Genomic DNA, 11,777 nt, shown 5'->3' on the forward strand with positions numbered 1-11,777 from the left:
GTAAACCTGCTGACAAACAGACAAACAAACAAACCGAACCGAAAACATAACCTCCTTGGCAAAAGGAATAAAACTTCTTATGAAGGAAAGAACTGTATTGTTCCGTAAGCAGAGGAGAAAATGGCCCAATCCCAATGTCCACACTCACAAACTCAAAGACGTGCGGAGGTGCGTTCCTGCAAAGTCACTGAGGGTTTAGGGCTGTCCCACTGTCAAATCATCAAGTCCTTGAGGGCTTTCTCGCAGACATTTTGAGCCCTTCATTAACACTCTCCATAAGTCCGCATTTCTGCAGACTTTGCCAGAGGGAATTACCCACAATTCATGGCGTTGTGACATTAAACACAGGGTTACCACGGTTACCAGGGGAAGCCCGGAGGTGTAAAAAAAAAAAGGATAATTAAGGAGGACGGCACATGGGTGTTCAGCCAGGCATATTTAAATTTACACAGAAATATTAAAGGGACTGTTTGTAAGAATCAGAAATTGGTTGCAACAGCGACACCTGTGGCCGCTAAGTCAATGAAAGTCAGTGTCCGGTTGCTTGCGCTCGCCCGTCTGCACGCACTGCCTGAATGTGAGCGAGCATCTGTCAAAACAGTGAGGCGACACACGTCAGCTAAAACCACAATATCACTCTATATTTCACCTGCTTGGCAGTAATGTTAGCTGACCAGACGAAGGTCTCTCCATGAATCAGTGCTGATCCTAGTGTTGGCCTTTCCTGCTTCAGCCTCCAGACCGCGGCCGGAGGAAACAGCGGAGACACCGGCACCCGGTCGGAGACGATAACGTAACTTGTTGCGTAGCCCCGTCACTTCACAAGACACGGGAAACCTCTGTTGGTCTGGAGGAGCTGCAGCACTTGTTTATGCACAAACGTCCACTGTATATTCACGAGATATTCTCAGAGCTAAACTAACTCTTCTGCAGTGTGGAGTGTTCGCGCATGCACATGAGGTGGAGCGAGCTGAGTGAAGGCAGACAGGCAAAGGAGCAGAGTACAGCAGAGACTCCGGCTCTGGAAACCAAATCTATGGTTTCCCCACATCCTCCGACCGCGGCCAACACTGTTTTGCAAGACGGGCTTCACTAGATATAACTTTGCGGTTTTGGTGCTTCCGTGTAGTTTGTGTTGGAGTCTGAGTCTGAACAGCGTAGCCACACGCGAGCGCGAATGTGACACCGACCCAGATTGATTTATACGTGTAAGAAGTTACAAACAGTCCCTTTAACATTAAGGATTTAAGATGGTAGATAAAAAACACATGAAATCAGAGTAATATTACACACCTGGTTTATTCATCAATCATTTCTTTTCATTTTGCGTAATGAGGTTTGACAAAACCAAGTAAATCGATTTTTTGACAGTTACCTCTAGTCTAGTTGTCACAATTGGCATCGTCAAGGGAACATGATATGTCGCCGCAGAGTGCTGTCCCATTCATATTTATGCCATTTCAAGCCCTTGCAGCCTCTCACACTCAACCATTTATCAGTTGACGTCAGTCTAGTCCCTGAGAGTTCAGGGCTTAAAGCCTCAGGGGGGACATTGGGATTGGGCCCATAACAAGTGAGAGCAGGAGAAAAGTTATTCACACTGAATAACGGGAGTTATGTAGTAGAACGCTACAGACAAGGGCATATTTGGTTTCAGAAGTGGAGGGAGAGGGACACAATGAAGTTGCTGGGTCTTCAACCCAAACCTGCTATTTTCTGTATTGTATATACACTTATATCAATCTAGCAAATAATACATGTGATTGGTTATGGGGCCTTCAATAATATTTATATCAATAATATTGGTTGCCCATTAGTAATACAGTCAGAAGCCTTGTGTAGAGAGACTTTACAGACTAGAGGGTTGATTATAAATACTCAACATGTCCACCATTCAGAGGCTGTATTTTAAACCATTTTTCAAGTTTCTAGGAACTTAAAAAGCTAGTGAACAACACACATTGTAACAAACAAATAATAGCTACTAATGTACTGTATGTCTTGAACTAATACTTTTCTGTTGTTTTTCTTACATTCCTCACATATTCTGTTCTCTGAGCAGAGAACCATTGTGGATTACCTCCTTTCCAATCCAGAACAAAGCTGTTGGGTGCTGGATGGCTATGACGAGTTTCACAGCAAACTCACCAAACAAGAGGTGCAGGGAGACCTATTGGACCCAGAAAAAGCCTCTGCCTGTTACAGACCTCATCTCAGGGCTGTTAAATCGTCAGCTTCTTCCAGGATGTACTGTGGTGGTCACCTGTCGTGTACGCGATGTCATCGATTTGGAAGGAATGGCAGATAAAGTGGGGCAGCTGCTGCAGTGGGACCGCCAGGAGATCGAGGAGTATGTGGACAACTTCTTTGGAGTAAAAGGTGAAAACGTGTGCCTTTTATACTTACATTGTGATATTTGTTTTTCTGCATAGAGATAATCTACATTGATCCATATCTATGCTTAATTTATAGATGTAGATCAATGTAGATTTAATATACACTGCAATATCTTTGAGTGCAGGTTAGTGGCTAGTTTTACATCCATCCATCACATCATCCATTAACTATAGCAGTCATTCCCAAACTGTGGTGCACGTACCACTGGTGGTACGCAAGCTCTGGTTTGGTGGTACGCAAGAGCCTTGCTAAAGGATCTAACTATTGCACTCTAATGGGCCAAGTCCTTACCTTAAAACCAAAAAATTGGCATTTAATGTAACTTTATTACAGACAACAGTTATTTGTTTCACATCACATTACAATGATGTAAACATTTGTTGTTAATCATTTAAATATTCTAGAAATAAAATTTGTTTGGATGTGACGTCTGACAAAGCATGAGTAATGTAAGCGTTAGCTAAATGCAGTCGGATTCGGACTCAGTCGTTGATTAAAGCAGAATGAGTGGAATTTTGAAATGGTTACAAGGTCCAAAAGACAGTCGAGAGGCAGGTGACAACTCTGGCCCTGACAGTTCAGAGTCAAACAGACCTCTCAATGCTGAAGAGGAGTTAAAGTTGGAGTCGGCACCTGAGCCACCGAGCGGGGCCACATCTTGCGCCACTTCTACCAAATGAAAAGATGTTACCAGGCTAGCTACGTTAATCTGGGATTTACTGTCAGAGGGCCAGAGGAACTGCAAAGGATATAGGTGAGGTGACTTTCATTGTACATTGTACCTGCAGTGGGAAGTGGTACTTGTGAAATTTGGTTAGGTACATAGTGGTACATGGTCTGAAAAGTTTGGGAACCTTGGATCTATAGCCACTTATCCATAGAGGGTCTGACATTGGACGAGAAGCGGATAACACCCTGGACAGGTCACTAGTCAATCACAGGGCTGACACATAAGCCGTTTTCTCATATGAACTCCGCACAATGCCTGGAGAATCAGGTCCGGAGTTGCCCTTTCACTAATGTATCACACACAACAGGAGGCGTGCAGGAGGCAGGACATGACGCAAAAACACAGCAGTCATGTAGCCGATTTGTAATTTGTAGTCTGCGTCTCTTGCCATTCCTTGAATATGTCTGACGATTTTCGGCGGCGGCCCGTACCAACAGAAATTCCTGAATCATGTTGTCTCTCCAGTTAGATATTTTCATTGGCGTCTTTGTGTAAATGACCCCTCTTCTTCACCCTCAGATGTTTGTATTCTTCCGGTTTTGTGCCAGTCACATGGAAACATCATCAACGCACCCACTCGCTCGCTGTGAATCTCTGGTCAATGAGTGACTTTATTCACTCATGGGCTCAATCGGGCATTACATGGACTTTGTACTTGGGAAATGGCTAGTAAGACTTTTGTTTAATGACCGGTCCGAATGATCGGACATTTGCATTCTCCGCTCCCCCGGGTAATGTCTAGTTAAGTTCAAGGTTGCAGTGCATTATGTGAAAGGACTATAGAAAATAGCCCCTGATGATGTCATCAGGGAGACTTCAAATTATTGAGTTGCACATCTGCCGAGCTTGAAGTCAGCCTGAGCTGCAGTATGCGGGATAATACATAAGACCAATAAACTTCACGTTATAAGAATCATAACAGGTGCAATAAAACTAAGTCATAGAAGAGGTCTGATGAGGCAAAATAAGTGAAAACATATGTGGGTATCCCTTTAATGTCTCTAGCCATAAACTGATTTATGTCTCAACTGCAAATGTCATTCAGCAGACAGAGCTCTCGGGGTGCAGGCAGCAGATCTCCTTCTTTCCAGTCGACACCTACTTGCCATGTCATCCCTCCCTGCCCTCTGCAACATCTGCTGCATCTGTCTGGAGCATTTACTACTGAAAGGGAGAGACTCAGGAAGGACACAGATACCGGTAGAAAGAGGAAGTGAAACAAGGAGAAAAGTGAAGAAAAAAGAAGAAAAAGGAGTAGAGATTCCAGGAGGAGGAAGAGGAGAAGAGGGCAGTATAGGAGGGAGTTATGTGCAAAGGGGAGATCAAGGAGGAGGAAGAAGAGGGAGTGAAGACATAACGATAGATAGAACAAATGGTAGAGCCCAGCTACCTCCCACACAAGCCCAGATACCCTCCACCCTCACCCAGGTCTACCTCACTGTTCTTGGTGCGTTTCTGAGCCGTGACCCTGATACAAGAGGAAGCAATGACGACCCAAAGACCACGAGACTTCCACAGAGGTGAAGGCTGAGTAGATCACTAAACATATTAACATCATATCACACCACTGACACACCATACATAACATAGCATTTCAATACATTTGATTGACAAGGTGAATTCACAGCTTGATCCCTCTCTATTAAATACATGTTTGTGTTTTTTTTTATATTTTCTTTTTAGTAAAAAGTCAATAGGTACAAAGCATCTTACATTGTACACTTACAAATACACATTTTAGTCTTTTACACAAAGGGAGAAGTGATCCAGGAAACACGCTAGGAAGATTTATAAGTCTTTTGAAAATGACAAAAAGATTGCACAAAGGAGTACAGATATGTTGTGCTCAACGTAAACATGTTTCCAGAGAATGTTCTTAAGAAACCCACAAGTGCAATGTCTTCATTTTAATGATAGGCTTAGTTAATTTCCCTCAGTTTTCACTTTCACATGATCTTTGATAATGTACCAATGCAGCTAATGTTTGTTGTTATATCGTTATTTGTTTTCTGTCTCTTTGTGCAGTGTTGTGTGCACGTTGACCACTCTGAGTCAGTATCGATCTGAGCTGTGTGAGCTGAGTCAGCTGGCCTGGAGAGGGTTAGAGGACAGCAAGATCCTCTTCATGGAAGAAGACATTTCTCAGGATGTTTTGGAGTTTTCAATCAGGACAGGGCTCTTGTCACAGGTCAGACTTGGCTGTACAGTATGTGTGAATGTTCTCGACATATCTGTGGGTATGCAGGGCTTCTTCTGAAACTACAAGGCAATGTTAGTTGTGGAAGGAGGTAGGATGTGTGTGTGGGAGGAGGGGGGGCACATGTGGTCTACATGTCTACAGTATGTGCCTGTGTTTTTTTTTGGGGGAGGCCATAATTAGGCTTGCTTAGTGCGCAAAACTAAAGGATTTGGAACACTTACTAGGGACATTTTTGGCCTCTTCATTCAAAATGTTCAATCATTTTGTCTGTATGTTAATGCATATGGCATACATTTTGGCAAGGGTGTGAGTTTTTTGTTTTTTTTTCAAATATTGGAAGTTCAACCTCAACTCCTATAATAGGTCTATAATGTACTGTGTAGCCAGAATACAGACACTTAAACCCTGTAGGACAATAATGTCCCCATTGGCCCCAGTTTTTGATCCCACAGCCATTACTAAATGGAATCATGCATTCTATTATATCGCGGCTTCTCAAAGTCCGGACCACGGTCGGCATCCGGACCGAACAGCAAGTCAATCCGGACCCAGCCCATACCTTGAGGGCACCAGAGTTAAAAGAAGAGTGGAAAGTGATATTTCAATCTGCTCTGTCTGCAATCTCTCATCCACCGCTGCTGCTTTACACAAGCACATCGCGCCAGCTTGGCTAATAGCCTGTTATTACTGTTTAACTGTTAGCCACGTATCTTAAAAGTTGGCAAATTCTTGTAAACTTAGCTGCTGGCTGAGACAAAACCGCCCCTCCTCCCTCTACCAGCGGTACCTGCAGACAGTGAACCACACCAGCAGAGGGAGGAGGAATAACTGATACTTCATTCTTCATTCTTTATAAACTTAATTTGGGAATATTATTCATTTTATTGACATTTTAGATTGTTTCCAGTGAGATATTATTATGCGTTTGTATAGTGACATTGCTGTTATAAACATTACTGTTGCTGCTCTTCAAACAACATTTAGTTATATTTAAAATATAAATACATTCTAATCCTGTTCTGAATTTATTATTTTTAAAACAATATATTAAAAACGATTATTTAGTGATGAAAAAGTACCAATTAGAGTATCAATGAAGAACCAAACCGAGAAGTATTGATAAGAGTAGTAGGGCTAGTATTGATAAAATCCTAACGATTCCCATCTCTACTCGTGCTATATTATTTTGTTATCGCCAATCGACCTCTGCCCTTGAATAAAAATCAAATGCGGACCTATGAGTAAGTTTGAGAACCCCTATATTATATCATGCTTTCAATCTAGAGCCCTGGCTTAAAAAAAAAGTAGTTTTTAGTATTTGCCACCCTGTTGAGACATTTTCTCATGTTTGCCCAGCAGGGCAAATACACTATTTTCCCTGCACCGCAGTGTTTGATACAATGCATCACAATCAATGTTGTTGCTAATCATTGACACATCCCAGACTGTGAAAAATTTTAATTTCCCTAGCATTTAGCAAAATTAACAGAATTTGTTTGTGTTGTTTTCAGGACAACAGTGCCATTATGTAAATAAACTGGCATTTAAAGGGTTAAAATTCTGAAAATGAATGAAAATTTGGAAATTATGATCAGGACTGAAGTTGGTTAAAATATTGAACTCAGTGAAAGTGGAAAATAATATTAATATATCATTTGTGGCAGTTTTTAACATGGACATTTTTGTCCTCTCATTACATAAGAATAGCTTTTATTAAGAGATGCACAAAAGTTAAAAATGTATTAACTAAATACTCTTCTGTCTAAAGTCCCCATTGTTGGAATATCTGCACTTTTCTGTAGCACGAGCAACTATAGTCAGCGCCTCTGTGGGCATGGTGCAAGTGATTTTCCATACAACAGGATCAGCGCAATTAAAGTTGTGACTAAAACTGTCAAACTATAAAAACATGTTAGAGGTTTGAGTTCTGTTGTCACGTTGCCACTTTAATAACCACCATACGATATTTTTAAATCTTGTAGCTGAAGACTGTTAATCTTGTTAGTGACATAATAAATAATGTGTTTGTCCATATCTTCCCGTTAGGTGGAGCTGAGACGTGAGGATGGGATGCTTGTCAACTCCTACTGCTTCATTCATCTGATATTACAGGAGTTTTTGGCTGCACTCAGAGTCATGACCAGTGCTGATGTTAGTGACACGCAGCTCAAGAAGAGGTAGGTAATTGAATTCAGATAAGCCAAATGGAACCGGAAAGGAACATAGTGACATTTTTCAAGGCGATTGGAGTTGTCGATCAGTTGGCCTTTCTAAAGGCAAAACCGTGGGCTCATGTACTGTGTGACCCTATTTTCAAAATGTTCTGAATACCAACACCGAGCTTTGCGCTTCTTCATTTGATAAAAACACATGTCCACCCATGGTCAGGTAAATGCCAACTTGTTGCAGTGTGTGCTCTGCCACTTAACTAGAACCCTGTAACCTAAACTTGAAAAATAATTTTATGTATAAAGAATTCGAACAATAATTATATTCAAGCATTAACCAATCTTGATGCTTATATCTAATCTAAATATCCCAGATCTCACCTCAATTAAGAGTACACCAGAGGTATTTTGGGATTATCTTAATAAGGACACAAGGTGCAGAGTAGTATAGAATTTCAGCTTGCTGTATAATGTAACACTCTACCAGGAACATACCAGGAATAACCCAGGGAACAGGATTAACAGTGTAAGTTGAGCACACCATGATGTATGACCTCTCCATAAAAGGAGGCCAGGAATTCACTGATGCAGGCAGAAGGCAGATGGTCCAATCAGAGGACTGGAGGCTCAGGGGGCGAGCAGAGAGGAACTGACACAGCAGGCATCACAGCCGGGGGCGACCCCTGCTAAAGCGCTAATAAAAGCCCTCTTGTTTATGGCAATATTATAAATATATTGACAGTCTGTTTTTCTTTCTGCCTAATATTTTCTGGTAAAGAGAGTGTGTTGCTACTACTTCACCAGACAACTGAAAGACAAGTCGGCAAGACTAACTGACATACTTGAAGTCTGCACTTAATTTAATCAATACTTTCAGCACAGGACCTTAATCAGGGTTTTTTGTAAATACACATGTTGAGTGAATCATGCATATAATCAGTTATTTCTTTTGAAAGCTCTTTGTTATGCCAGAGAACATAAATATACACATGAGAAGCATTAAAGTCACTGTTATTTGATTTCCTCACATTGGTCTTTACGATGTGCTAACAATGCAGGATCACCATCGTCAAAACGGTTTAATCAATGAGCTTCCTGTCAGTCTGTATATCTTCATGTTTACTCCTCTTGGTTTGTTTGTCAAAAGCCAGTGTGAACAGGAACCAGACCAGAACTAAAACCAAATGAACCAAACTGCCGGTGTGAAAATGCCCATAAACTTTTACAACATCCTACAAACAGCAAAACCCTTCTGTTTTGAGTTAATTTACTCACTGATTGACTTCTGTAAAGTAATAAAGCACTTAAATAAATAGAAATAAATATGTCTCTCAAAATATCATTGTCATGTGATGATGTAGATGTGTACCTTAATCTTAAACCAAATAAAATATTGACTTTGCTCTATCTTCTTCCCCATTGCTCTCTCAGATTCATTCTGAGAACTCGCTGGACGACCAAGTCAGACCAGAGGACAGTCTTTACTGACTCCCTGCACCTGTTTGTATGTGGTCTGGCTTCCCCACACTGCACTGCAGCCTTAGTTCAATTAGCCAGGACCTCTGGTGGAACAGGAGGACAAAGTTGGGTCCAAAAACGACAAACCCTCGTTCTGAAACTGCTACAAAACTTTTGTCACAGCAACACCCTTACTGGACCAAAGGTAGAATATGAACTGAAGTGAATTCTGATAAATGGAGGTATGATTTAAGTTGTACTTCTGCTCTTTTCTTATTGATCATTCTTTCTTACATCTTCCCAGATTTTGGATCTTTGCCACTGTGTCCAGGAGAGCCAGGACCACCAACTAGCTAAGCAGGTTGTAGAGACGAGGCCCACTCTGGAGCTGCGCAACATCCGGCTATTACCTAATGATATTGATGCTCTGGCTTTTGTAGTTAACTCAGTAGGTGATAATGGCATTGGATTAGACTTTGGAGCATGCGCAATGGAGTTGGAGTGTTTAGATGTTCTGTCCAGGTGTCAGTACATTCACTACCTCAGGTAAGTCCACAAATACTCACAACATACATGGCATCATGGCATCATCACACACACACACACACACACACACACACACCATGGGAGATTTTCTCCTCCATCGGAGACCATCAGTTCTATATCATATCTCTAAGAGCTCGTGAAGATTTCTTCCGCGCCCTTGTGCCTTGCACAAAATAACATCATGCTGCTGTCCTCCGCTGTCTCCGCCATGGACACTAAGCCCGGGGCTCTTTCTCCGGAGCTAGCCACGAACATCGGGAAGGCTATGACGGCTGTCCTGACCCTCACAATGGCGTGGCAGACAATGATGCAGCCTAACACGTGAGCTGCTAGATGGTCCCATAACCCCCCGATGGGCTATTTGGCCCACTCTTCCAGAGCGCCACGGCTTGTCTGCACAAAGCAGCCGCGGAGAGGGTGAGGAAACACACCTCCTGGAGGGATACGGGGAACGCGTGTCTCATTCCAGCTGAATGACAGAAACCTGTCGTGCATTCTCTAGCACCATAGTGCTGCGCGCTCTGGGAGGATCCTCCTTTTGAGCCGATAGCCCAAATCTCTCTCAAGATGCTATATCTTACAACAGCGCTTCTACTAGCCCTGACATCGGCTAAGACAGTGAGTGACCTATCGGTCTCGCCATCCTGTCTTTCTATTGGTACAGAAGCGCAGCGACTTTACAGTTAAATTCCTCATTTTCACCTCAAGTCTTAACAAACTTCTTTCGGTCGAGAATAAATTCTCTTGAGGGGTTCTTTTCTCCGCCTCATCAGAATGAATGAGCTGTTTGTTCATTACAGAGGGCACTCGCAAGGCGCTGTGTGACGCCATCGCACAAGCCTACAGTGCAGTGGGAGTGGAGCCTCAGTGTGTTCACACCTGTAATTAGAGCTGTCCACTTGTGATCCGATCACTCAGGACGCATGTTAATCCCAGGTTTTAACAGGGCCTAAGTACATCTGTCCACACCTGGTATTAGACACATGCCACTTGTGATCCGATCACTCAGGACGTATGTTAATGCCAGGTCTGAACAGGGCCTAAGAGAGTTGGACAGCGGCAGTGAAAGTGGCTCAAGAGAGAGCTGCTGCTTTGACCTCAACATTCCTCAGCTGATTGTCCACCTGTCCCACATACTGTGAATCCGACTGGAGCTCTTTGTTTCCTGCTGTGTTCCCGTGGTTGACTGAGTCTCCCTGTAATGGGTAGACATACAGTAGCCGCCTTGACTCAAGAGGAACTGACACCTTTAAAGGATATTTTATCCGACCAATTCAAAAAGTGAATGAACTCCCACACAAACACACAAACTCAAACAATAAACAGTCAGCCAGAAAGAGTTTCAAGAGATATTATATGACCCAGGCGCGGGACAAGTATACTGTCAAACTGTGGGTGGAGCTCTCTTTAGGGGTCACTCTTAACCAATAACTGTACAACAAATAGAATTGGTGACATACACTCAGCAACATCAGTAATTATTGTATGAATTAAATAGGAGTGCATAACCAAAATCTTCTTGTTCATTTTCTGGGACATTTTCTTTTGTGTCCTTAAAAGATTTGACATATTGTTGGGGAGTCTTTGCATATCAGCCTCCTATCCAATGTGAAGGTTTGTTTCACTAATGTTTCATTTCATTATTTGTGTGCCTTCAGTTTTCGCGGCCGCAAGTACGACGACAAGTTTGCCGAGAAGTTGTCCACCATTTTGCCAAAATTCACAACCCTGAGAAAACTAGAGTAAGATTCCATCTTCTACCTACTCTATTTTCTTTCCAAACAGTCTTATCAAGAGTGGTGTAGTTTAAATGTTGTTTACCTTCTCCAGACTATACTCGCAGATAAACATAAATGCCTTTGAAATGACTTAAGGAATGTAGCAGCAGCAATCAGCCCTTAACACCTCTACAACAGTGCTTGGCTGATTTTGTCTTTGTCTTCTCAAGGTTTTGTGTTGCCAGTCTGACTGCCACAGGAGCGGCTAGTTTGGCCTCTGCTCTACAGGACTGTCCAGACATCACTGAAATCAAGTATACTTGCTACCTCTGACTATATGATAGGGTTGCTGACTCCTGATACCTAATATGATGGTGAAGTATTTTGGATGCAGGTCTAAACTTAACACCAAGTTTTTGTTTTTGCGTTGCAGTTTTAGTGACAACAATCTGAAAGACGGAGGAATCAAACACATAGCTGCCATATTTACCAAACAACCAAGACTGGTCTCGGTAATGTAAGTACTTAATGCCAATGAGATGCTATTTTCAGTCACCCCA

General features: G+C 42.3%; 1 protein-coding gene across 1 annotated transcript in view; it reads left to right on the forward strand.

The window, feature by feature from the left end:
- The window catches only part of nlrc5 (NLR family, CARD domain containing 5), a 45,064-nt gene that overhangs the window by 9,915 nt on the left and 23,372 nt on the right, over nucleotides 1-11,777 (forward strand). The window contains 10 exon segments of the mRNA XM_037766594.1: nucleotides 2,063-2,185; nucleotides 2,187-2,379; nucleotides 4,176-4,647; nucleotides 5,153-5,315; nucleotides 7,374-7,504; nucleotides 8,927-9,158; nucleotides 9,258-9,499; nucleotides 11,158-11,241; nucleotides 11,448-11,531; nucleotides 11,651-11,734. Coding sequence (XP_037622522.1) covers nucleotides 2,063-2,185; nucleotides 2,187-2,379; nucleotides 4,176-4,647; nucleotides 5,153-5,315; nucleotides 7,374-7,504; nucleotides 8,927-9,158; nucleotides 9,258-9,499; nucleotides 11,158-11,241; nucleotides 11,448-11,531; nucleotides 11,651-11,734 — 1,808 coding nt within the window.

This window comes from Sebastes umbrosus, chromosome 4, assembly GCF_015220745.1.
Source record: "Sebastes umbrosus isolate fSebUmb1 chromosome 4, fSebUmb1.pri, whole genome shotgun sequence".
Lineage (NCBI taxonomy): Eukaryota > Metazoa > Chordata > Actinopteri > Perciformes > Sebastidae > Sebastes > Sebastes umbrosus.